The 24,890-nt window shown below is 39.2% G+C and overlaps 1 protein-coding gene across 4 annotated transcripts in view; it reads left to right on the plus strand.

Annotated features, from left to right (window-relative positions):
- The first annotated feature begins 2,939 nt into the window (after positions 1-2,939).
- Positions 2,940-24,890, plus strand: part of TAFA5 (TAFA chemokine like family member 5) — a 432,390-nt gene continuing 410,439 nt past the window's right edge. For all 4 annotated transcript variants that reach the window (XR_008973288.1, XM_057417841.1, XM_057417844.1 and 1 more), the window contains exon 1: positions 2,940-3,309. Coding sequence is in view for 3 of the 4 variants with exons in the window: in XM_057417841.1 (XP_057273824.1) it covers positions 3,198-3,309 (112 nt within the window). In the remaining variant the exon portion in view is untranslated. The remainder of the gene's footprint in view (positions 3,310-24,890) is intronic.

Below are 24,890 nucleotides of genomic sequence, written 5' to 3' on the forward strand. Positions count from 1 at the left end.
GACAATCAAATCAGAATGTAATGCTTGAAAATATTTCTTCATACAGAGCTCCTCTTGTAAAGCTATTACAGGTAGATGTGAACAGAAACACAAAAGCCCCAGCTCACTGGTCCTCATTCTCAGTAAGCGGTAGCTTGCTTCAAGTAACTGAGTAGTTCTCTGACACAAGAATTAACCTGGTCTCAAGCGAACAATGCCAATTTTCGGAACTAGCAAAGCAATATTTAGCTTCTGCATCAAGCTTCAGGCTTTATTTAGGTGAACAGTAATCACGACTCCCATTTCTCAGACTGAAAGCTGGATATATTTCCAAGGGAAATCCTCTTGTATAATCACAACTTGATGGGTAAACTATAAGATTTACCATATAAAATTCTGTGTACTATACTGAAATGCACAGCAGCCTTTACACTGTTGCAGCTATCCCTCGTGGCTTTGAAGTCTCTTAATCCATACATCATGCTATATATCTCTTGTCAATATACTTGTGGTTTTTCTTTTCAGTAATAGTTGAAATGTTATTCAACTCTACATTCAATACTCGCAGCTGTAATGGAAGTCAAACTTCTTTTCACACATATGGAAAACCTGCTTAATTTACATGTTAGTCCTGGAATTGCAATGAACAGCAGCACATCATGCTGAGGCATTTTTGTTGCTTAATACTTATTTACATTTGTTTTGAGAATAGGAAATTTGGAAGTCCTATTTTTTTTTTTTAAACTCATTATGCAGTAGTACTTTACAACACTGAATTGAACTAATACTTCACGATAGCAGAGGAACTGTGGAATTTATATTGACTTACAAAGAAAATCTAGTCTCTAAGTCAGGGATAGAAGGTATTGCAAAGATTCAGTCTCTAAACAAAAGTAATAATAAAATGCTCTTTTAAATGATGTGGGGGAGAAGAATAAAGCTGAGCATGTTGCCTTAATGCTACAGTTGTGCTCTATTCTAGTTTTTAAATGAAATCAGAAAGAAATTCCCACTGAAAATAAGGGAAAGTCACACGTTGGAAGATGATATACCCAAAAGCTTCATCTCTGTGAAGCATACTTGAATGCAACAGCTGACTACCCGACCAGTTCAGTGCAAAGTACTCTAGTAGAAAATCAGATCTGAAATTACATTGATGATGCCCTTATGGTGCAAAGCTGAGCTTAGTTCCAAGTATCTAGTCCAGTGCAGCTGTACTAAAGAAGTCCCTACAGTCCTGTCTTGTAAATAATTCATCATTCATACACAGTTTTAAGCCCAGATATTTAAGTGGCAAACCATCAGAGAAACCTGGTGCTAGTGAAGGAATATGGATCTACTTTTTCATGGTATTTTCATTATGCAAGCAGAACACAGAAGCAGACAACTGGAACATTTTGTGACCAAGCTCCTCTTCTAGTCTGCCAATCCTGCCTGTACTTGGAATGTGACTACCTTGTGCAGAACCTAAAACATTAATTTGAGGACATTGCTACAGAGACTCTGAACAGAAAAGCTCAACTACCTGGCTCCTCTTAAAACATTTCCGTTTTTTATTATTATCATAAAGGCTACTGGCACACACATGAACTGGAGCCCTCTAAATTGGGTTTCATGTCGATGTGTCCCTGCCACTACAGCGACAGAGAGGCTGTGCCAACAGTCCCAACAGGTGAATGCAGGAGGGATGTTTCCATTCACACCCATGGCCACGCCTAGGCAGAATACACCATGGAAACTTCGAGCCGGTGAAGTCTCCATGGTGTATTCACAGTGCAGGTGAGGGGCGGGAATTGGTCCCTGGGACCTTCTCCTGCCGAGACCCTGTCTCAACCACAAAGCACCCCAGAGGGGGTTCCAGGCGGGTGCTGCCGCCGCCTCCCCTCACATCCCCCCTCCTCCTTCCCTCTCCTGTCCCTTCCCCGTCCGGTGGCTCTCCTCTGAAGGCCGTAGGGAGACGCCAGGGGGTTGGATCTGGCTCTTCCCCTGCAGAGCCACGGGCCAGGTCCGCTCCGCCCCGCGCCCCTCTGCCCCAGCCTGCCGCACGACCGGATGCGACCCGCGGGTGAGCCCCCGTGGGTCCCCCGACTCTTGCCAGCGACCCGCCGGCAGCAGGGTCGCACCGGCAGTGGCGACCTAGGGAGCAGGGTGACGCTTGCACAGCTGCGGGAGCGCGGCTCGGCAGGAACGCGCAGGCTGTGTGGACCGGGGGAAGGACTGCTCCGTGCGCTCTTCACCTGTGGGCGTGACCGCCCGCCCCCTCCTCCTCCTTCTTCTTTCTACTTGAAGGGCCGGCGCCGCTATAGCCGAAGATCGGAGCTGGTGGCGTGTTGCGAGGGTGGGAGGGACTTGCTGCCGGTGTCGAGCCGCCTTGTAAAGTGTCCCGCCAGCCGCCGATCCGGCCGCCTTTCGCGCTTTCGCCCCGTCGAGCCCGCAGGACAACCGGGAGGGGAGAACAGGCTGGACTCGCCGCGGGGGACGGGGCTCCTCTCCGCCCGCCGGGCAGGGCTGTCTGTCTACGCCGTGTCTCAGCTGCCCTCAGCCGTTGGCGGGCACCGCCGCTGCCAGTTCCTCTGCAGGTGCCGGGCGCGGATCGCTCTCGCCCCACGGAGCTGCCCGGCGGAGTTCAGCCCCACGGGCGATTGGCCGTGGCCGCCGCCGTGGCCTCGCCCCTCCGTGCCCCCTGCCCCCGCGGCCATGCTGGCCGCGGCCGGGAGGCTGCCGCGGCCTGAGCGGGGCTCGCTTTAGAGCGGCGGGCGGGCGGGCGGGCGGCGGGGCTGGGCTCCCCGCGGTAGTGTCGCCTCGGCCCGGGCCCAGCCTGCCTCCGGACGGGGCGGAGAGGCAGGGGCAGGATAACAGCGAAACAACTTTGCACATTGAAAAAAAGGAAAGGGAAAAAGACTCGTGGGACTTGATCGAAGCTCAGCACCACGCGAGGATTCCGAGCCCTAGTTAACCTCACCTCCGCACCACAGTGACGGGAGGAAAGCTGGTGGCTGCCACTGTGCCCAAGTCCTACAGGCTCTAGAGTTGCCTTGGCTTTCTGGCTGGAAGATGATTCCTGCAAAAGGACCATGTTGCTGCTGACGGACCGCGGGGTCATTGGAAGATGCTTTCCTTGAGGATTACACGCGGAAAAGGGCCATCAGTCAAGGGGAGAGCTGGCTGGTGAAACTGACTGATTTCCAACCCCCACCCCCACTGGGGAAGTGGTTTCAATGGCTCCATCTCCCAGGAGAAGCGGTAGGAAAGATGCCAACGCTTTGCCAAGCATGTCCTCAACTTTCTGGGCGATCATGATCCTGGCTAGTCTCCTGATTGCTTACTGCAGTAAGTACATATTTATCCTGGTGCTTTTGCTGGGCTTAATCCACGGCCTTCCCATCTGAGGTAGCGCTTCTAGTCAAGGCCAAGCTCTGAAGCTGGCAGGTGTACGTACTGTGTCTTAGACTTGCCACCTCAATGCATCTCTGCCTATTGCCCTGTGGTAAAGCAGCTAGACCAACACTTCAGTATGCTGCTTCTCGGGAGCATGTGATGTCCTTCAGCTGCAGATGTGGCATTTCTGTCGAAACAGAAACATCTCTTGAATTTTAGGAACAGACTTCTTAGTGGTAGTAACCATCACCCACGGCTCACAGTTTATTATCAGATATTGCCAGCTTTCTCCCAGACTGTTCACTCCACATAACTCGTGTACTCCCCTCCACCTTCCATGAACAAGAGCTGTTTTTCTTATGTTCATTCCTTTAGGAAGCACATACTTAGTCAAGTGACAGATGTTTTAACATCACCGGGGTAGTATGTGATTCTCTGACTGTGAGATTGCATTGGAATAAACCCTGGCACTTCTTTAGCATATCCTCAGCAGTTTAGTAACCCTATGCTATCAGCCTCAGAGCTGCATCATAGGTTATCAGCAGAGTTTTGTATATTCTCTTTCAGGCTTGATAGGTTGTCAGTTAATCGCGCTGAGTTCCAGATAAGGTATCTGTAAGAGTCAAGTGCCTGGACTATTAGTACTTTAAAAGATCTTTATTTTTTTCTTGCTAGTTTTTTTTTGCTCTTGGCAAGAATAATTTTCAAGCAGGTATGTAATATAAATGCAATGCCCATACTTATGGGAAATGGAATTTAGTCCATAGTACCAGAGTGGGAATCTTTCAAGGAGAATAGAAAAAGGAGTTTCTGTGCAGTAATAAAAATATGTAATTTATTAGGAGGCACCTACACAGCTTTGCCAGACTGAATATACACTGTATTTTCCCAGCCTGAGCTGAATGTGGTCTGTAGTTTACCCCTAGTGTGTATTCCTTTCCTTAGCTGTAGCATAAAAGTCTTTACATTATTCTTGTATTGTTGAGCTGAAATAGGTGTGGGTTATGATGAACAGAGAACAGATGATGGTTTCGGGAGCATCCCTGCTGCATTTCTTACCCCTCTATTCCATTCCTTCCCCTTCAACTATATAATAGTCTCCATTTTTGTATATTTGTTTTATTTTTTTTTTCTGAAACAAGACTGTAATTGGTAAAGATAACCTTTAATTCACTTTTTTTGCATGTTACAGTGCCTCTCTCTACTGATGACAGTGAGAGACTTATTCCAAAAGGAATAATATGTTTTATATTTTTTTTAATTTAGCACGTTTCAAAAATCATGTCAAACAGGTCACACTTTTAAATAATTTCATTTTGTACGTAATGCCATGTTCAATCTGCTAATGTAGAGAGTATGCTAAAAATATACCTTGATTTAAAGGAATTTATGTGCATACAGCGAGATTAGTGACTCAGTAAACATATTACAGGATGAATAGTGCAAGGATAAAGGGAATTCAGATGGCATTACTAATAGGAGGTATTTTAAGTTTGTGCTACAAACGTCTGGAGGGTCCCAGGCTTTTCATGAGAAGACAGGAGTTCTGTGCAGGTAATCAGCATAGTCTCAGAAGGAGTTAACTATAAAATCTGGTGCCTTAAATTTATTTATATTCAGCAGTGAGAGGTTTGACAATGTTCTGTTCTAAGCAATTAAGTTGTACATTCGAATTGTTATATATGTTTATTATTTATTTTTCATTGTTTACTGATGCTGAAGAATGCAAAGCAAATGTTAGCTAATGATATGAAGGTAATTGCTGCTGTGCTTAAATGGCCAGTTTCCAGTTAGTTCCCTCAGTTAGTGTAGATGGTGTTCCTCAAACATGTAGTACGCTTTTCATTCGATATAGCACTGAAAAGCAGCATGCAGCTTAAAATATGCAGTGTCAAAACACTCCACCGTTTATGTAATGTTTCACTGATTTGACAACCACAATTCCAAATGCTAATGAAGCACCATGAGCATTTTCTCTAGCGGTACTATTTGAAAAATTGCAAAAAATGTTTTTGCTCTGTGGAAAGGGTGAAGATGTTTAAAAAAATCAAGGGGGGGGGTGGGAGGGAAACGTGAAGCCATTTCTACATAAAGTAGTACTGAAAATTTTATGAATTCTTTTAAAAACCATCTTGGCTTTATTCAGTCTTTTTTCATCTGATGTCTCATTCTATTTCTTTTTTTTTTTTTTTTTTAAGAAGACCATAACTGGGGGGTGGGGAGGAGGAGGGGTGACAACTTAGTTATGTTTTAAGAATAACAGCCTTGCTGTATTTCTTATGAAGTGAAATAACTCATTGGTATAAAGTGTTGTGTATTTTTTCACATCTTATATTCAGGTGTATGGAAGTATACCAACTTATTTCTGTTATCAAGCTGACTTATGTAAAAAGCAATAAAGGTTAATACCGTGTTAAATTTTGAATTTTTCTATTTTTAATAGCACTATAAATTAAACTTTTGATCTTCCTTGATCATTTTCATTTTAATCTGTTAGTCTGACAAAGCATATTCCTGAATCAGTTATATGAATGTTACTTTCCCTTCCCCTACTTACTTTGTGAATCTTTTGTTTCTGGGAAAGTGTTTGTTGTACAATAATCATCCCTATTACTGGAGCAACCAGTAAAACCGCCATGCTTTTGTTTCACTTGACAGCCAAGCATATTTATAAAGTGTGTTCTGAATGTATGTGTACAGTCCATTAGACTTTAATTTATACTTTAATTTGTGAAGCACAATTATGTTCTCTTTGACATGGTAAAATGATAAACTGATCATTTTTTTCTTTCTTAAATGTTTAGATTATACTTAGGGATAGTGGCTCCATCCTATGGTGAAAGAGAAAGCTGCATCAAATCAATTAGGTTAGTTGCTATAGTGATAAATTCCATGTAATATTCTCCAACTGAAGAAAAATGGTGTGATTTGGTAGGTTCTCAATAGGAGAAGGCAAAAATGAAGGAGTAGAAACAAGCTGTTTATTATAGTCTTTGGTCCTTGACCACCAAGGAGGAAGCTTATTTAACAGAAGCACCAGTAAATATAAAAACAGCTTCAGAAGGTTATCCTTGTAGAGGGTGACCACCTTTGCTAGCAATTCACAATTAGAGAAGTAGTGACATTTTTGGATCCCAGGCATGCATTCTGCACTTTTTTAACGAACAGTAGTAGACTACTGAGAAGTACCTATAGCAAATTCTTTAAGTTACTTTTTTTATGTTGTAAGGGTACATTGAATTTTTTCTCCTTCATGACTGGGATTTGCATTTTTCCTTGTTAGAAAAAGTTTGATCAATTTAAGGACATTTTCTGTGGTATCACAGCTGTGTGCTAAATAACACAGTTTTGATTCAGACTTATTTTTTAGTGCATTTATTCAGTTGGCTTTGCTGTAAATACTGGGATGCTTTTTATATGTAAATAACAACCTTTTAAACAGCATATGATTCAGCTTTAGCAAAGTTGTAGCTATTATGAGCTTTTGGCTTTCCTTATTTTGTACTGTTTTGTAAGCATAGGAACATTAGACCGCTGGGTGTTACAGGCTTGCTGTTCTGTTAAGATAATACATCTAAGGGCAAGCAAATATATTTCTTTGAAAGAAACCACCAAAACTGAATGGTATTTGGAAAATTCACCTTGTTTTAAATATTGTGTACAGGAAGAAAGCAATATGAGGTCCAGTGTTTATACTGACTAAATGGTGGTATTACCAGGAAAAAGAATCTAGAACTCCAAAATGCAAAATATTTCCTGTAACTTTACAGTTCTGCATTGTAAGTGCAAGTTCTTTCCCAGTACTAAGAAATAGAAAGAGGATATGTCTATGTTCTCCTAATTCATTATTTCCTTTGCTTGCAGAATACAAAATAAGAATGTTGTAATGATGAAATACTGGTAGATTATATGAAATGACTGATTCTGCAGTCTAATTCCATATTTAAATCTGTGGAGTTTGAGCAGAAAAACAAAGCTGTTAGCATGAATAAAAGAAGTGTCTCAAAGATTTTGCATGTTACCATTCATATCATACCATAATTCACATGAAAAATACTACATTGACCTTACCTTAAATTGGGATCCTGTTGTTACACATAGCGTGGACCCTGCTCGTTTGAGAAGTATCTTTTCATTGTCTGTTCTGGAATTGCTTTCTGTCTAGACACAGGGACAGGCTACTATTGTCTGTAGGTCTTATTGTTTCCTTAAGCTGTCGGAGACTGCCAGCAGGGGTGGCAGTTAGTTCTTGGTGTCACCTGCATACCTCTCCAACAGGAGCTACCATACCATCGTCATGTGTAGGCTACTGAACAACTGTTGGATGATAAATAGTCGCTGCTGATTTAGGTTGGATGCAAACAAGTCACCTCTGAATGGAGACCTGTATTTCCTGTTCCTGATAGTATATCATTCAGATCACTTTCTCTGCTTTTTACAAATGAAAAATACAGTTGTTTTTTTTCTTAATCTATTCAACATGTCTGTAGAAATTAATAATGTATAGAAATGAAAAATAATGTTTTCATGATGTTAAATATGAAAAGCAAGTTACTAACACGTTGTTTATTTATATACCATCCCAGCTGCTCCTTCTTAACAAAGCTCATTTTTTGAATTAAAACTAGAACTTTGAACTTAATGGCCTCTACAACATATACCCTGTCAATGTAGGCACCAAACTAACATTGAGATTGTCTCAGCTGTTGTGTTGTAGTCTGTCTGGATGATATATTACATAGAAGTCATTGGCCTCAACATAAGAAATGTCATCTTACTGCTTTTAATGTTGAACTCAACCCTTTAAGGCTAAGGAAGCACCATTTACAATTTCTCAGATGTATTGGAATTCTGGTAATCCTTACTTCCATGACAAATATAACTGCTGATATAGATGGATATAATGGGAAAGGGGGATGGATATAAAGGTAGGGAGGGGGAACAAGAAAGAAATTGATATTTTCAACTAAATATGTAGCTGAAGAGTATTCCGTATCTTTCAGCAGGGGTGAGAGCTGAGAGACCGAGACCTCTTTGACTTGTCTTTTTTTTTTTCCCTTTGCTTGGGCAATGTACTGTATTTTTCTTACCGTATGCTATCAAAACAGTATTGGCAGCATTGAGTAGGGCCCACTGGTCTGGCTTAGTGTGTAAACACAGGCTAGATCGCATCACCTTCTGTTGGGGTCCCATTAATCTTTCACTCTTTGCTTAGTGACTCTGTTGAAGAAATAAAGTAAGTCCTTCGCTGAAATTAGCTTTATGAGTAGGTATTTTCCCACTCATTCTTCTCTGCTAGCAGCTGAGGGTATAAAATCTCTCAGTTTCTGAATGTGATTTACTACTTTCTTAGTGAGTGCTCAACCCATAAAGCTATTATGTGAAAAAGCCAAAACGCTTCAACCACTAGTCCGGCATCTGGCATGCCAAATAATGTTTATTAGAGGTATGCCTTGAATGTTGTCAATAACTCAAAAATGTAGTTGAGTACTTAATTATGTACAGAAGTGTCAAATGCATAGGCAAATATAGACAGCATTGACTAAGCACAATCTTCCTGCGCTGCATATTCTTTGTAGCTAAATGCAAACCAGAATGTTTTCATGCTCAGGCTCATATTTGACCAGGTGTAGTTATGCTGTTGGGCTGGGGATTTGTTTAGTTTTCTATTTTTCCCTGTTTAAAGGGAAGTGACACTGCTTTTTGCACAGATGGCTGGCAACATTTCTTATTGTAGATGTTTTGGGAAGTCATCTCTTCATGGATATGCTTTTATGTTAGCCCTGCAAATAGGAAAATGTTATGCACTGACTATTTGGAAATATATGAATTGTATTTAGACTATGTTTTCCAGTATTTTTAGTGTAGAGGCTTATTTCAAAGATTTTGTGCATGTTCTTCAATATATGAACTTGGCTACAGCACACGAATCATAAGTATAATGTCAGAGGGTTTTGCATTCATGTGTGATCTATTGATCCTTTGTGGCCTGGGTCTTATTTCGATCTCTGGATGGACTGTTTCTTTAGACACCTTTCTTCAGCCACTCGATTGCTCTCAGATAACAGGAAAGTATCTTGTACAACTCTGGGGTGAGGAGTGTAACTGTTTTTCAAAGGAGTCTCTGTGCAACAGCCCCTTTGGTTCTTTCCTCAGAAACGGCTAGTTACTCAATATCATCCCTGGTTTTGTGTCTCTTAGCACTTCTTTTAAGTGCCTGTGGCCCAATACACCAATAACGAAGTTGCTTCTCTAGAACAAAATGTTATTTCTTCTGCCAAACAATATGCTGCTCTTGGAGAAAATGTGTACTGTATCTAGAGAGACCCCTAGCTACTTATTTTGCTTGTGGTTACAATTCCCTTCAAGGCTAGAGGTTGGTATGACTTATTTTTAGTTTTGCTGTTCTGTGCCTCATTCTGTTGCAGCCTGAGTTAAGACAGGCTTTCAGCTGATCCCTGTCTTTTACGAGCCCTCCACCAGTGCCATCTCCTGGTCTTCCAACCAGAGAGTCTTTAGGGCAGGATCTTATGATATTTTTAGGATCACATACTTGGCAAAATAAAGATTCCTTCTGTCTTTGCCTGTGACTAAAAGTAGCAATTTGAGCTATAACCCCATTGTTCAGTTTAGTGTTTTGAAGGTCCAGAACTGGGACTGTCTCTAGTTTTGGTTTATGTGAAGGTTAATTCCATAACACTGTTAACATGTATGTTCTGTTTGTATTTTCTGTACCAAAAACTGAACAAAAGCCTGGAGCAGAATGCCTGGAAGATGGGTAACATTTCAAATTGCAAGTTATTTTGGTTGAACTGACTCCTGATTTTTTTTTTTTTTTTTTTATCTGTTGTAGAGATTTGTAGTGACCAACTGTACTCAAGCACAGTGGTAGAACTTGCTGGTTCTGTTAGCTAATAAAGCTGCATCATCTCAAAGGTCTTTAATTCTTACAGAAATGAGAAATGACTACATATGAAAAAGAAATTTAGGTTTTTTAAGTTTATAAAAAAGTAAAAGGGAATTCTTACTGTGTTCTTGTTAATCAGAGTTGAATTTATAGTGGCTTTTACCTTGGCTTTATAGAACTTACTTTTTTTTTTTTTGATTATCTTAGAACTCTGATGATGACAAACATGTTCTAAGAAATGATATGCTGACAATATGAGATACTGTTAACCCCAAATGCATGTAACATTTTTGATAGTTTCAGATGCCAGTATCCCTTTTAGGCGAGTATTTAATTTTTCCACTGAACTACCCCAGTGCAAAGTATGGCAGAACAGTTTAGCCAGATGACAGAAGTGGGTTTAAGCTAAGCTAAAGTCTTACATGTTGAATTAAATGGTTCAGTTGCAAGCAGAAATGCTGTGGGTAGAGGGACCTCTGTGGGTAGAGGAGACCCACAAAACCCACAAAATCAGAGGACTGGAGTACCTCTACTATGAAGACAGGCTGAGAGAGTTGGGGTTGTTCAGCCTGGAGAAGAGAAGGCTCCTGGGAGACCTTAGAGCAGCCTTTCAGTATATAAAGGGGGCTTACATGAAAGATAGAAGTATTTTGCCAAGGCCTGTTGTGACAGGTCAAGGACCAGCAGTTTTAAACTGAAAGAGGATAGATTCAGATTGGACATAAGGAAGAAAGTCTTTATGATGAGAGTTGTGAGGCAGTGGCACAGGTTGCCCAGAGAAGCTGTGGCTGCCCCATCGCTGACGGTGTTCAAGGCCAGGTTGAATGGGGTTTTGAGCAACCTGGTTTAGTTGAAAGTGTCCCTGGCCATGGCAGACGGGTTGGAACTAAACCAATCTATGACTTTTGTTCTCTGGCTTTATTAAACAAAGTATGAGTGTAGCAGATATTGTGAGAGGTCACCTGTTATTGATTGCATTCTCTGGTGTTACTGAAAGGGTTCATTAGTTTCTCTCTTTTTTTTTTTTTTTTAATTTTTTTTTTTTAGCCAAAATGGACTTTATATTTAGCTATACCTTGAACAGATATTTTTCTTCTGTGCAACTGAAATGTGACTTTTTCTATTATTTTTTTGTATAGTGAATGACTTCCAAAGTAGTGCTGTAAATGGCTTGAATCATAGAAATATCAAATACTTTTCTGAATTGAGCTAATATAGTTTTCTGTGCTAATCTTCAAGATCATTTTATTAAAAAATGTTGGAAAGGTGTTCCAGAGCTTTTTCAGTATACACTGTTAGGAGTGCTTTATTGAACATTCATTTTAAGATGAGTGTATATATTGGTGTATATATCTGCTCAGTAAAAAAACCCACATCAATATTTCAAATAAAACTGAGAGGCTCTAAAAATTGTTCTCACTGAATGCTGCTTAAAGGTTGTAATTTCCTTTAAAGTACCTGGTATAAAGCATTTGACCTAACATGTCTTTGTATGGCCTAATATCTGGAATAATGATTAAAGACTTTTCACAGATGTTTTCTGTTTGTTATCAGCTTAAAAAAAAACAAACATACATGTTTTGGAACTCCCATCCTGATTACTTAGAAGAAGTGGTAGACCCATAATTTCAGTTCCACCTGAACATGACTGTGCTTTCCTTACTTTAGATTTCTGTATTACAGTCACCTATATTTACCATAATCTCATTTTAAAGTCAGTGGCAACATAGACATTTTTAAAGTGCAGTTCATGTGACCTGTTTCATAGAATCATAGAATAGTTAGGGTTGGAAAGGACCTTAAGATCATCCAGTTCCAAACCCCCGGCCATGGGCAGGGACACCTCACAATAAACCATCTCACCCAAGGCTTTGTCCAACCTGGTCTTGAACACTGCCAGGGATGGAGCATTCAAAACCTTCCTGGGCAACCTGTTCCAGTGCCTCACCACCCTCACAGGAAAGAATTTCCTCCTTACATCCAATCTAAACTTCCCCTGTTTAAATTTTAACCCGTTACTCCTTGTCATATCACTACAGTCCCAAATGAAGAGTCCATCCCCAGCATCCCTATAGCCCCCCTTCAGATACTAGAAGGCTGCTATGAGGTCTCCACACAGCCTTCTCTCACAGCTCAACAATCCCAACTTTCTAATCCTGTCTTCATACAGGAGGTGCTCCAGTCCCTTGATCATCCTCGTGGCCCTCCTCTGGACCTGTTCCAACAGTTCCATGTCCTTTTTATGTTGAGGACACCAGAACTGCACACAGTACTCCAAGTGAGGTCTCACAAGAGCAGAGTAGAGGGGCAGGATCACCTCCTTTGACCTGCTGGTCATGCTCCTTTTGAGGCAGCGCAGGATACGGTTGGCTTCCTGGGCTGCAAGCGCACACTGCCTGCTCATGTTCATTTTCTCATCAGCCAGCACCCCCAAGTCCCTCTCCGCAGGGCTGCTGTGAATCTCTTCTCTGCCCAACCTGTAGCTGTGCCTGGGATTGCTCCTACCCAGGTGGGGGACCTTGCACTTGGCATGGTTAAACCTCATGAGGTTGGCATCAGCCCACCTCACAAGCGTGTGGAAGCCCCTCTGGATGGCATTCCTTCCCTCCAGTGTATCAAACAAACCACACAGCTTGGTGTCATCGGCAAACTTGCTGAGGGCGCACGCAATCCCACTGTCCATGTCAGCGACAAAGATGTTGAACAGGACCGGTCCCAACAGCGATCCCTGAGGGACACCACTCATTACTGGTCTCCAGCTGGACATTCAGCCATTGACCACAACTCTTTGCGTATAGCCATCCAGCCAGTTCTTTATCCACCTAGTGGTCCACTTATCAACTTGATGTCTCTCCAATTTAGAGACAAGGATGTCGTGTGGGACAGTGTCGAATGCTTTGCACAAGTCCAGGTAGATGACATCTACTGCTCTACCCCTGTCCATCAGTTCTGTAGCCCCATCATAGAAAGTCACCAAATTGGTCAATCAGGATTTCCCCTTAGTGAAGCCATGCTGGCTGTCACCAAGCACTTTCTTGTTTTTCATGTGCCTTAGCATGCCTTCCAGGAGAATCTGCTCCAAGATTTTGCTAGGCACAGAGGTGAGACTGACTGGTCTGTAATTCCCTAGGTCATTCTTTTTCCCCTTCTAGAAAATAGGGGTTTTATTTCCCTTTTTCCATGTTGTCAGGAACTTCACCTGGCTGCCATGTTTTTTCAAATATGATGGACAGTGGCTTAGCAACTTCATTCGCCAGTTCCTTCAGGACCTGCAGATGGAATTCATCAGGTCCCACAGACTTGTGCACGGTCAGATTTTTAAGATGGTCTTGAACCAGATCCTCTCCTACAGTGGGTCCAAGGTCTTCATTCTCACAGTCCCTGCCTCTGCCTTCCAAGACTTGGGTGGTGTGGTCACAGCATTTGCCAGTGAAGACTGAGGCAAAGAAGTCATTCAGAACCTCAGCCTTTTACCAATCTTGTGTAGCCAGTTCTCCCGAGAGTTTCCTGAGGGGACCTGCGTAGTCCCTAGTCTCTTTTCTTCACAATGTATCCATAGTATCTCTTCCTGTTATCTTTCACATCCCTAGCCAAGTTTAATTCTATCTGGGCCTTAGCTTTCCTAACCTGGTCCCTATCTTCACAGACAACATTGCTGTATTCTTCCCAGGCCACCTGTCCTTACTTCCACTTTTTATAAGCCTCATTTTTCCTTTGAATTTTCCTCAGCAGCAACTTATTCATCCAAGGAGGTCTCCTGGCCCTCCTGTTGCACTTCCTTCTGGTTGGGATGCAACACTCCTGAGCTTGTAGCAGGTGATCCTTGAATATCAACCAAAAGTCTTGGGCCCCCCTGCCCTCTAGGGCTATATCCCATGTAACCTTACTAAGCAGGTTCCTGAAGAGACCAAAGTCTGCTCTCCTGAAGTCCAGGGCAGTGAGCTTGCTGCACGCTCTTCTCACTGTCCTGAGGATCTCAAATTCAACCATCTTGTGATCACTGCACCCAAGGCTGCCATGGAGTGTCACATTTCCAGCGAGTCCTTCCCTTTTGGTGAGCACGAGGTCAAGCAACCTCTTTTGCTTGAGACACTTTGTTTGAGATACATGATATAGTTTGAGGTAAATTGTACTGCAGAAGGGCTTGTTTTATTTGACTGTAAAGCAGATTAGACAACTTGCTAAGATTTTAACATGTATGGTACCACATTAATCTAGTCCTTAATTACAGCATCTTTAGAATGTTGCATAATACATATTTCAAGGCTCCTGCTTAATACTTAAAATTTAATGCCAAGTAACTGTTTCAGCATTTCTGTGGGGAAAAAAAAAAAAGCATAGAAAAATAAGCTTATGATACAGATTCATTAAGACTATAGGTCAAGATATTGAACAGCTGCAGCAAAGGATTCATACAAATTGAGGGACATAGTTGGCAAAAATTCTGGGATCTTCTGAAGACATTTTTGGAAGCAGCTTGTATCCTGAACATTTTTTGCAACGTGTTTTGTCTTACTCTAAGTTCTTCAGTTTCATTGCCAGTATTTTCACGCCCTGGCTTCTCTAAAAATACTGTCTTCTCCAAAAGGTTGGAAATGAGGTGAATTTTAGATGAGTGTACCAAAGGTTACCAGTTCTACCTTTTTTTCCCATCACATTTTAAGTCTCTTCCATACAAATATAAACACGTGTGCACGGTGCAACTTTTTATAGTGCGATTAAAACATTTGTATCACCTTCATCTACTACTGATTTAGGTAAGAAAAGGTGTAAAGGTGACCAATGTGTACATGTATATAAGAAGCTGCAGGGGTGCAGAAGACTAGAAATGCTTACCTGGAATTTAAGATCAGATGTGAATTGCACTAAGATTTAAATTACCACCCCCTCAAGTCCTTCTGCCCTTCCTTTTCCCTCACCTGAAAAATAAAATCTAAGTATGAAAAAGGTTTATGTGATTATCTTTGGTAGGGTATTGGGCTTTATGACCCAAGAGGTTCCTCCAGTTCTATGTTATTCAATGTGAGTGCTATTTTTACAATCCTTTTCATCTGGAGAGATTTGTTGCCTTCTATACTCATTCTTTTATCAATATGTTTTTTGTTCAAGGAATATAGTGCTGCTTTTTACCTTTTTACATGATATATATACTTTCATGAACGTTCTTAGTCTAACAGGTGGCCAAATCTGGTTGTGCTGCCTATATAACCAGAGATCTCTACTTTAACCCTCTCTATAAATGTAATTATTTTCTAATACAATCTTCTTTACAAAACCTTACCAAAGAGACTTTTTAAGAGTCCATGGTGTTATATGGGCTTCCTTTCCTATGCATTTGCGGAGTTCTGTAAAGTGCTGCTGTGAACTCGTAGGGCAATTAGTTGCATGAACTGCCACTTGTAATTACAGTAAGTGGATTTGAAGTATTTCAGATATAATTCCAAGGAATTAGTTTCAAAACAATTTATAGTATTTGAGTTGGTGACGTTTCAAAATGCTTAATGCTTATCTTTTTCCATTTTGACATTTAATGACAATATAGGTAAAAGAGTACACAAATATGTGGCACAAATATTACATTGACTTTGTAAGACTGACATTGCATTGAGCATAGGTAATACTAAGAACCATTGCCTAATGTTTTTCTCAGATAATTCATCTCTATATAAAGGAAAGGAATGTCCTTTAGCATCCTCAATTTCACAAAATGAAACTAGTCTTTTGATATTTTAATATAAGCACAGATGGCAAATAAAATAAAGAATTTATGTAATTTTTATTTAGTTAATTCCCTGAAATTTATAGTGTGCTTTTTTCCCCATGAAAGACCAAATTTGTAGAACTCAAGAAAACATTTCTTACATTACCTTATTAGAACACATTCCAAATATGTTTTACTGCCTTTTCTTTCACTGCTTGTAATTACTGATGTCCATTTCCTTCTTGAAAGCTTGTTTTAGAATTTAGTGCTCTCTGTTGGCATAGAGTCCAAATATTAATTTTCTATATTTTTCAGTTTTGCTTTCTTATTTTTCTTAGCTAAGGTCAGGTGAATTGGCTGTTTGTCTTGCCAATTTCTGAAGTGCTTTTATGTTTCTAGGTTTGACAAGTATGACTATGTGAATCACGGTTTGCTAGTGACTTCTCAGACAAATTAACTTGTTATATGTATAGAGACTTTTTCTCACAACTGCTGGATCTGCAAAGATTTGAGAATTGGGCTTGGTTGTTTTTCTTCTACAAGAGTCAGGTTCTCTGAGCCCTACTATAAGCTCTGTGATATGGTATTTGTATGCTTGCATGTATGTGCTTTATTAGGACTTAGTAAACTGGCAGAACACAGAGAACATAATACATCTACAATGAGAGTTTAATTTTTCTTCTGTCATTTTAATTATTTTAAATGTATGTTAAAGCAACAGATAATGTTTATGCACAGAGAGTTAGAACTGTACCTTTGAGAAAAAAATACTATTTTGGTTTCAGTGCATGTAATGTGGTCAAACATTTTAAATTGCCAAAATGCTGGGAGCCGTGGTAGATATGATTGGTATACATCCTTGTCATGACAAGGGTGTCTAAATTCAAGATGTATATTAATATTACTCAGGTCATGTATGTTTTCTGACAAACGACACCTCTGTTTTGGCTGGATAATACACAGTTTTGCAGTTGTGGAACAGGATCATCTCTCTCAGAAGTACTTAGCAGAAAGCTAGAACTTAAACCAGAGCTAGCTGCTTCTGGTGTTTGTTTGAAAGGGATGGTCACATGAAATGTGGAATGAAAGTTCCAAAGCTGTTCTGTGAAGTCAAAGAGCAGCATTTCTAAAATACACTTTCAAGATATTTCATGTTCTTACATTTCTCTCATCAGTGTGTATTTCTATAAATGCTTGTATTTATTCTTAGGATGTAGCACAGTAGCTGAACTTAACTGATCAAGATGTAGCATTTTTTTCCTACATCTCTAAATTGGCCTTTTTGTTTTCCTTGAAGACCAGAGATAGTGCCATGAGTTTGTTTGTTTGGTGGTAATATGGCAATCTCAGTTAAATTAAGAAAAAAGTATGCATATCAATAAATAATGGAGGAAGTAAAATTTTGAATTTTACTTACTGACATATTGAAAAGGATTGAAAGATTTATAAGTTTGATTTGCAAACTTTGACAGCATTTCATTAGAAGTCAATTGAGAGCTTTTCACATTGGGTAAAACTATGTGACAGGCAACTGTCAGAGAAAATTCTGTCCTTAAAAAATGAAAGCTTGTGTATTCACACTGAGACTTGTTTGCGTGTTGGTTGCTTTTCCTCTTACCTACATCCTGTGGATGTGTAACAACAAGGATACGCATATGAGAAGATTTTATGATACTCTGTATCATTCATTTTAGTTTTGCTTCATTGGAAACAAACGTATCATATTGGTTAATTTCTATCTTGTCTGAAATTTTTGAGAGGAGTAATTTTGTTTATTTAGGAGTGGTTTGATCAGTAAATAAATGTGGTGGTTTTTGGTTTTTTTGGTTTTTTTTATGGGTCTTTCCTCCAAAAATTATACAAAATTCCTTAAATATTTAAATTTTGATATCAGCATTTCTTTCTAGGACTGTAAGATAAATAGCTTTAGTGGTTTTTAGGGTATAAGTTATATCTACATCTGCAAATAATTTGAAGAAAACTGAGTGGGGTTGAGTGCTTACTTTCAGGTATTGGATTCTGTGTCCAGCCTTGTTTCTCATTATCTTATCCATAGGTATCTGAGTCTGAAACATTATTGCTAGTCAAGAAGCTGTATCTGCTGAAAGTGAGAGCATCTACTTCTGTCTCTTTGCATAATGCAAGAACATTGCCACAGTGGAGAAACTAAAGCTTTTTCAATCTGTCAGAATTTTAGTCCCCAGCATTGGTAGTCTTTTAACTGAGAGGCAGGAAAATCAAGATCTTATTGAATGTATATTGAGTAACTCATTCAGGAGCTGTGTAAACTAAGAATAATCGTGGCCACTAGGACGCTCATCCACTGTTGCAGTGCTTAGCTGTATGAAACGCAATAATGATAACCATAAAAATGTATTTCCTTTCACACTGAAGGTAGCTGCTACTGGGACTACACTCAGGCAGGAAGAATGTTGCTTGATACATTTAAAACCTACATATACGAACAGTTAATATTACTCCAGAAAAATGACCACAATGTTTATTACCTGAGAACAAAGAATTTGAGCAGGTTTAAACACCCAAGATAAGGAATGACATGTTGTCTGTAAACAGTTGAAAAACCTCCTTTTAAATCAATTGCAGATAATGACAGAGAATTAATGGTGAAAAGAGATGTTCTTTTTCTTTTTTCTTTTTTTTTTTTCCTGAGCTTGGATTTAAGATGACTAATGTTTAAACACATTGGAAATTTGCATGAGTGTCTGAGCCAGTGAAACTTAACAAAGGAAGACGAGCTTCCACTTGTGAAATTCATGCAAATGCTATCAAAATATCTACCAAAGTCTTGATATTTCTTGCTTCTGTTAAAATTAGGTATGGAGCTTGTTTTGAAACCAGCTAGATTTGTAAAGGTAGTTTTGAGGTATCACTATCACTTAAAATATGCTTCAGTTTTCTTTTCAGTTCAGTCTGCTATAATATTTGAAAACTTTTATATCTATGTATAGAACTTCTACAAACACTGGAAATTGCTATCGTTTGTTCGTACAGTCTTTTTTAGAGAGTGATTCTGTCTGGACTGATTAGAGTACACGTATACACAACAAAATCTTAATTTTACATTTTTTTTTTCTCCATTGTCTGACTAGTTCCTATGTGTATGGAACAGCAAATTTATATAAGGTGGACTGTAATTTTCCAGGAAGAATGTTGCTCTTGCATTAACAACATGTTTCTAGACATAAATGCGTTTTCTTTGTACGTTTTCAATAACATTGGAAAAAACCTGCTTGTGGCATGGTTGTTTTTGGTTTTGGTTTTTTTTTCAGGATGGGCATAATGCAACTTTTATTTTTGCCTTCGATAAAAGACTTGTTACCTCAAGGAACTTAAATATTATTTTTCTAAAGAGAAGGGAGTAAAAATCTATGAAAGAAATTCTAGTGAGCAGCAAATCTGGCTGGTGGATGAATCAGGAAAAAAACAAACTAGTCTTTTGACACTTCAAGTATGAGGTACAAACTCTTAATTTTGTAAAGCTCAGAAACAAGTTTCAAGGAGTTTTATGGGCCCCATTACCTTTCAGGTTCATAGAACACTGACAACAAACATGTCCCTTTCTCTCTTTTGTAGAATAAATAGTTCAATTAATTTATAGAAGTCTTTCTACTTTATGTGTGAAAGAAGGAAATGAGGGGAAATTAATCTGAATAAATTGGGTTTGTATTTTATTCCATTAATCTTGTGAGAATTAGTATTACAATGATGCTAATACCATTATAAAATTTTTGTTTCTTACACTTCATTGTCAAGAATGACAAACATAATTGTTTCCTTGGAATGGCAATGCTGGTAGAAGTTACTTTCACAGACCAGTGTAGGCCTTTGAAATTTGAACTGGATGTTGTATACATGGTTGTTGCTTAGTGGATGTTTTCTGTCGTTGAGCATGGGCTTTTGTATTTTATCTTATTTGGAGCTTCATTTCCCTATAAAATCACATGCAATGGAAATCTGGTAATATGAGAAAGTGCTTTATCAGGACCAACCTGAAAAGCAGGTAAGTTCCAGTAAGTCTTAGATGAAAGCCAGGGGGATAGTTTTGCTGCCATGGCTGTCTGAGCCAAAGATGAGGAAGAAAAGACATCTTCGAAGCTGTGACCTGATTTAGTGGTACAAATGTCTAAATGGGGGTGATTCTAGAGAAAGTTTGTTTCTTGGAGCACTTCTGTCCAGCTTCCAGCATTATTTTGGTCTTTATCGGTTCAGTTCTTACTGCTTCCTCTTTAAACAGGAGCTTATACAGAGTTTATTGTGTCCACGCTTTGCATGGGGTAGAGTTGAATGCTGTGTGTGTGTTCTGCTGCTCTCACTCTAGGTCTAGATCCTGTTGAGGAGTAAATAGGAGTGTGATCATTGTGAGAGTATGAAGATAGCAGAGAAAAGAAATACCCATACTATCCTGCATTTATGGTCTGAGAAAAATGGCCCAAGTTGTTTCAGGCTATTACTGTTTGTCCTCTGCAGCTGTCTTTGGGATAAAAGTAGGGCTATTTGGAGATCAGCTATACCAAAGCTGCCAAGTCTGTTAGAATGGATATAGTTGTCTTCCTATAATGTGGAGGTCATCCTGCAGAGTCACAGGTGCTGTCTCAGCTGGTCTGAAGCCTAGCTGACAGGTAGTGTTAGACAGGAGGGGTTTTTACTACTTTATTGAATACATTCCTTAAAAATGGTGATCAGATTCTGGCCAGCAGCTGGGAACATGTCCATCACTGGTGTGTCAGACTATTGCATTGTTTAGTACTTTTAACACCTGGTCAGCAGCCATAATCAAATGAACAGTTTTTTGAGCTAAATAAATATGATGCACATTTCTGTATATGCACATTAAAACTCAAGATCAAGGTCTTGTAACTGCATTTGCAGAAAAACAATTACTTCACTAATTAGAAAACATTCTGTCAGATTTTCTACAGGAAAATCATTTGTTTGACCCCTTTTCTAAAGAACAGTACAACTATTAAAATGGTAGAAAAGCTATCAATATTTTCTTGCACTTGATTGACATAGGAGCAGAAAGAATAGGATAAGGCTTAATCTTCACTGAATCCCAGTGCATTTTTTATTCCTCAATAGGTAATTCCCCACCTAGAAAGATTACGGCAAAACATAATAATTCGGGATCTCTTGCGTCATTTATCAGATTCTTAGAACTTCAAGTAAAAGAGGGAGAATCACAGAAAGGTACTAAGTAGCTACTTTCTGTTTATACTTCAAGGCTCCTCTTTGCAACAGCTTCCAATTAGGTACCTAGTGTAGTGTGAGAGTGACTGAATATTTTAAGCTGAAATTTTGCATTCTTGACTGTTGATATGTGTGAACAAGCCAACAGTTGATATTTGTAATTCATTTTCACGTTGATAATTATTTACAAATCTTCTGAATCTTAACACATTTTATTTCAATGCTTTTCTGGTAATTTTCCAACAACCTACTGGCCACAGCAATTATTCCCAAAGCTGAAGCCATTTTTCACTAAAAATTATATGATTTTTTAAATGGCTGCTTCTTCTCCTGCTTTCCAGATAGTAAAGTTAGGAGTGCAGCTGTTTCCTACTAAATGACAAGCATTAATCATTTTATTTTACATATAAAATCAAATAGCTGTTGCAGTAGTCTCTGTATGTAGAATTTGTTGTTTTACTTATTTCATTGCAGCAAATGATTCGATCATGGCATCATTTGCTAAAATAAGAGTCTGGGATATTTTGTGTTGCAGTCAAGGGTCTAAATAATATCAAAGAATGCCTTGCACCTAATGCTTCTAGAAGCAGATATATTTAAGGTTGAAGGCCATGTTGGACAGAGATTTGGGTGACATGGTCTGGTATGAGGCATCCCAGCCCAGGGCAGGGGGGCTTGGAACTAGATGATCTTAAGGTCCTTTCCAATCCTAATCATTTTATGATTCTGGGATCCAGAAACAGAGATCCTTGGCATGCTGGTAAACTGAAGGATAGCTGTGAATCTTTACTGGGATTGTGAAAAAGATGTGTGACCCCAAGCTGAATTAGAAAATAGAGAATTATTAATGTCACTATGGACAGCGTTGTTGAGTCTTCATCATCAAAGCTATGTATAATTCCTTTTATTCAGAAAGTTACACTGAACTGGGTGGAAAAGTATTTGGGTGTTCAGAAATCAAGTTTAAAATTGCTTGGCTTGTTTAGTCAAAAAACAACTGAGAAGTATAGTAAAGTACATCAGGAAAATAACAAAAAAGAAAACAAGAAAAAACCAAGGGCAATGTTAGTTTAAGATTAGAGGAAGTGGAATTTAGTTGATTTAGAAAATGAATTTTAATATGTAGGTGTTTGTGATAGCAGGGCACTGGATTTGATGACTTGAAGAGATCTCTTCCAGATTTCTGTTTATCTCATGATGTTGCTGTTCTTAATATTAGGCACTGTGAGATGGTAATATCTAGCTGCTAGCTTATTTCTGTGTTCCTTCCACCCCCACCCAAACAGCCAGTCCATTATGTAACTTAACTGCTCACTTTTAATTAAAGCTATTACATTCCAAAGTTGTGCAGCATCTCATCAGAACTATAGCCTTGAAGATTCCTCTAACACTGTTTCCTAGACTGCGGGTCATGCCCCTTGTGGACGAACCAGTGAAGGAGAAGGATTATGAATAGGTTACTTTTAGGGCACATATTATATGTATTCAAGAAGAGTGGAATGTGAACAGGCTGCCATTCTCTTGAAGCAGAAAACAGATGCTGTAATAGGTTCTAAACCACTGCCAGTACTGTTTGCCAATTATTCATGGTGTATGTGATTGTGTAGGGTAAAATAGCCAGCCAGCAACATTTTAATAAATGTTCTTATACTACAGTTTTTTTGTTTACTTGGTACAAATTAGAGCAATCTGCAGTATCCAAATAAGAATATTTTACAGCACTTGAGCCCACGATTCTCAATCACTTCAAATCACTGTGACTTTAAGCTCCTACTACATTTTAGTCAGATCATGGAAATTATCCCCATCCAACAAACTTTTTTTTTTCCTTTGATTTTTTTTTTCTTTGTTTTTTACCTCCCCTTTCCCCTTTTGGTCAAATTGGCTTTCAGACAGATAGCTTCCTTGAGTGCTATGGCTAGTGTAACAGTGTGCAGGAACATATGTCTTGGATAAGGGAGAAGTTACCCTATCTTATAAGTCTGCACTGAAATAATGGAATTGCCTATGGATTACTTTCTTCATCTCTTGACATCTCTTGCATGTTCCTTAGCTCCTTTGGACTGGTTGATAAGGCTTTCTAGGTTCAAGTTTTGAGTTACATCTGAAATTGCTTCTATTCACCAATACTGTATATGCTTATCCTTAGGACTTCCCAAAATGAGTTCTGGGAGAGTTCCTTGTCTTTTGGGTAACATTTGCTCGTTTAATAAAACTCATTCAAGTACCCAAAGTTGCCCAATTGGATTTATTTATCATTTTATGGGTTACAGGCCTATTTAGTCTTCATTTATACTGAAATATAGGAACAAATACAGTTGCTTATATCAACAAGGCATCCAGCCCAATAATCATAGTGGTAGCCGTAAAAGGATACCTAGGGAAATCTAAAGGCAGCACAAGGTTATGTGACACTTGTCCCTAAAGCTCTCCTGTCTCCCAGCTGTTTTCTGCTCAGGGAGCCCTGGGTTGGATGAGATTTGGAGGCAGTTAGCACTCATAAATGGCTTCCATTAACTCCATTTAATATAGATGATTGGAAATTAAGGCCCTTTTTGCTTGCTTCTTGTATTTTATATGGTTACCAAATGCCAATGTAACTGGTGTTACTTAGAATAGCAGCATTACGCTATAAATTGTATCCAGCTGCAATGGACAACAAAGCATAAAAATTGGGAAAGCACCTGTTTGCTTAAAGTGGATTTTTTTTTTTTTCCTGTAACATTTCATGTACCATTCTTTGTCACATATGTAGCTGAAATCTGGAATAGGGAATGAGAACACATAATGCTACAGTTGAGAATGGAAGTATGTAGTTATAAGAGTATCAAGCATTCCCCTACCAATAATGTATTCTAAACCTTCTCCGTTTCTTTTGCTAAATTCACAGTAGTATGTTGTGTGTCTGTCTGCTTCCTGTTCCAGAGTGTTTTGGTTTCCCTCTCCCCCTCCTCAGTTCTGAAGACATTTTCAGGGGAAATGGAGTTTTTAGGGTCATAGGAAAATGTTCAGATGTAAGATTTTTTCACAACATTCTTTTTTGTTAATAATAGTTTTGAAGATAACACAAAGTAATTTTCAGCTAGTATTTTGAACAGCTAGGTCCTGTTGAATGTCAGGAGTGGAATGATGAACTTCACTGGGACTATTTAAAATTTGGATTATGCAAAACTGTTTGAAATAACTTTTTAACTTCAAGTGAATCCCTAAATCCGTACCTTCCCTCTGGTATTACAATGAATAATGAACTCCCTGTTTCACTTGCCTAGTTGATCAAAACGCTGGATTTCAGAAGTCTTACTGGGCATATCTTTCCTTGCTGAAATGAGGACTGAGATTGCCCTCAGTATTTTGACCCTTTAATCAACGTGACTTTTATAAAGTGCAGTTTATTTCCTTTTAACAGACAATCCTATAAGATCTTGGAGTTTTAATGTCATGATATCTTCTTGACAATTTTAAAACTATTTAAACAGTGTTTAAGTAAAAGGAAAAGCTATTCTAAATTACACTCTAAATTAAAGGAGCACTTCAGATTTTGACTAAATTCTTTCACTGAGTAAGCAGATTTGAGTCAATCTAGAGGTGACAGTTCTGAGCTAACATCTGTCAAGCACTGGCAATAATATAATACGTGTGCAAAAGCTTATTACATTGACCTCATAGTCAATGGGTTTAAGAGAAACATCCTTGGTGAAAAATCACATCAGAAATGTT

This window comes from Pezoporus wallicus, unplaced genomic scaffold, assembly GCF_028554395.1.
Source record: "Pezoporus wallicus isolate ANWC-B61680 ecotype Strahan unplaced genomic scaffold, APGP_CSIRO_Pwel_v1 contig_5542, whole genome shotgun sequence".
Lineage (NCBI taxonomy): Eukaryota > Metazoa > Chordata > Aves > Psittaciformes > Psittacidae > Pezoporus > Pezoporus wallicus.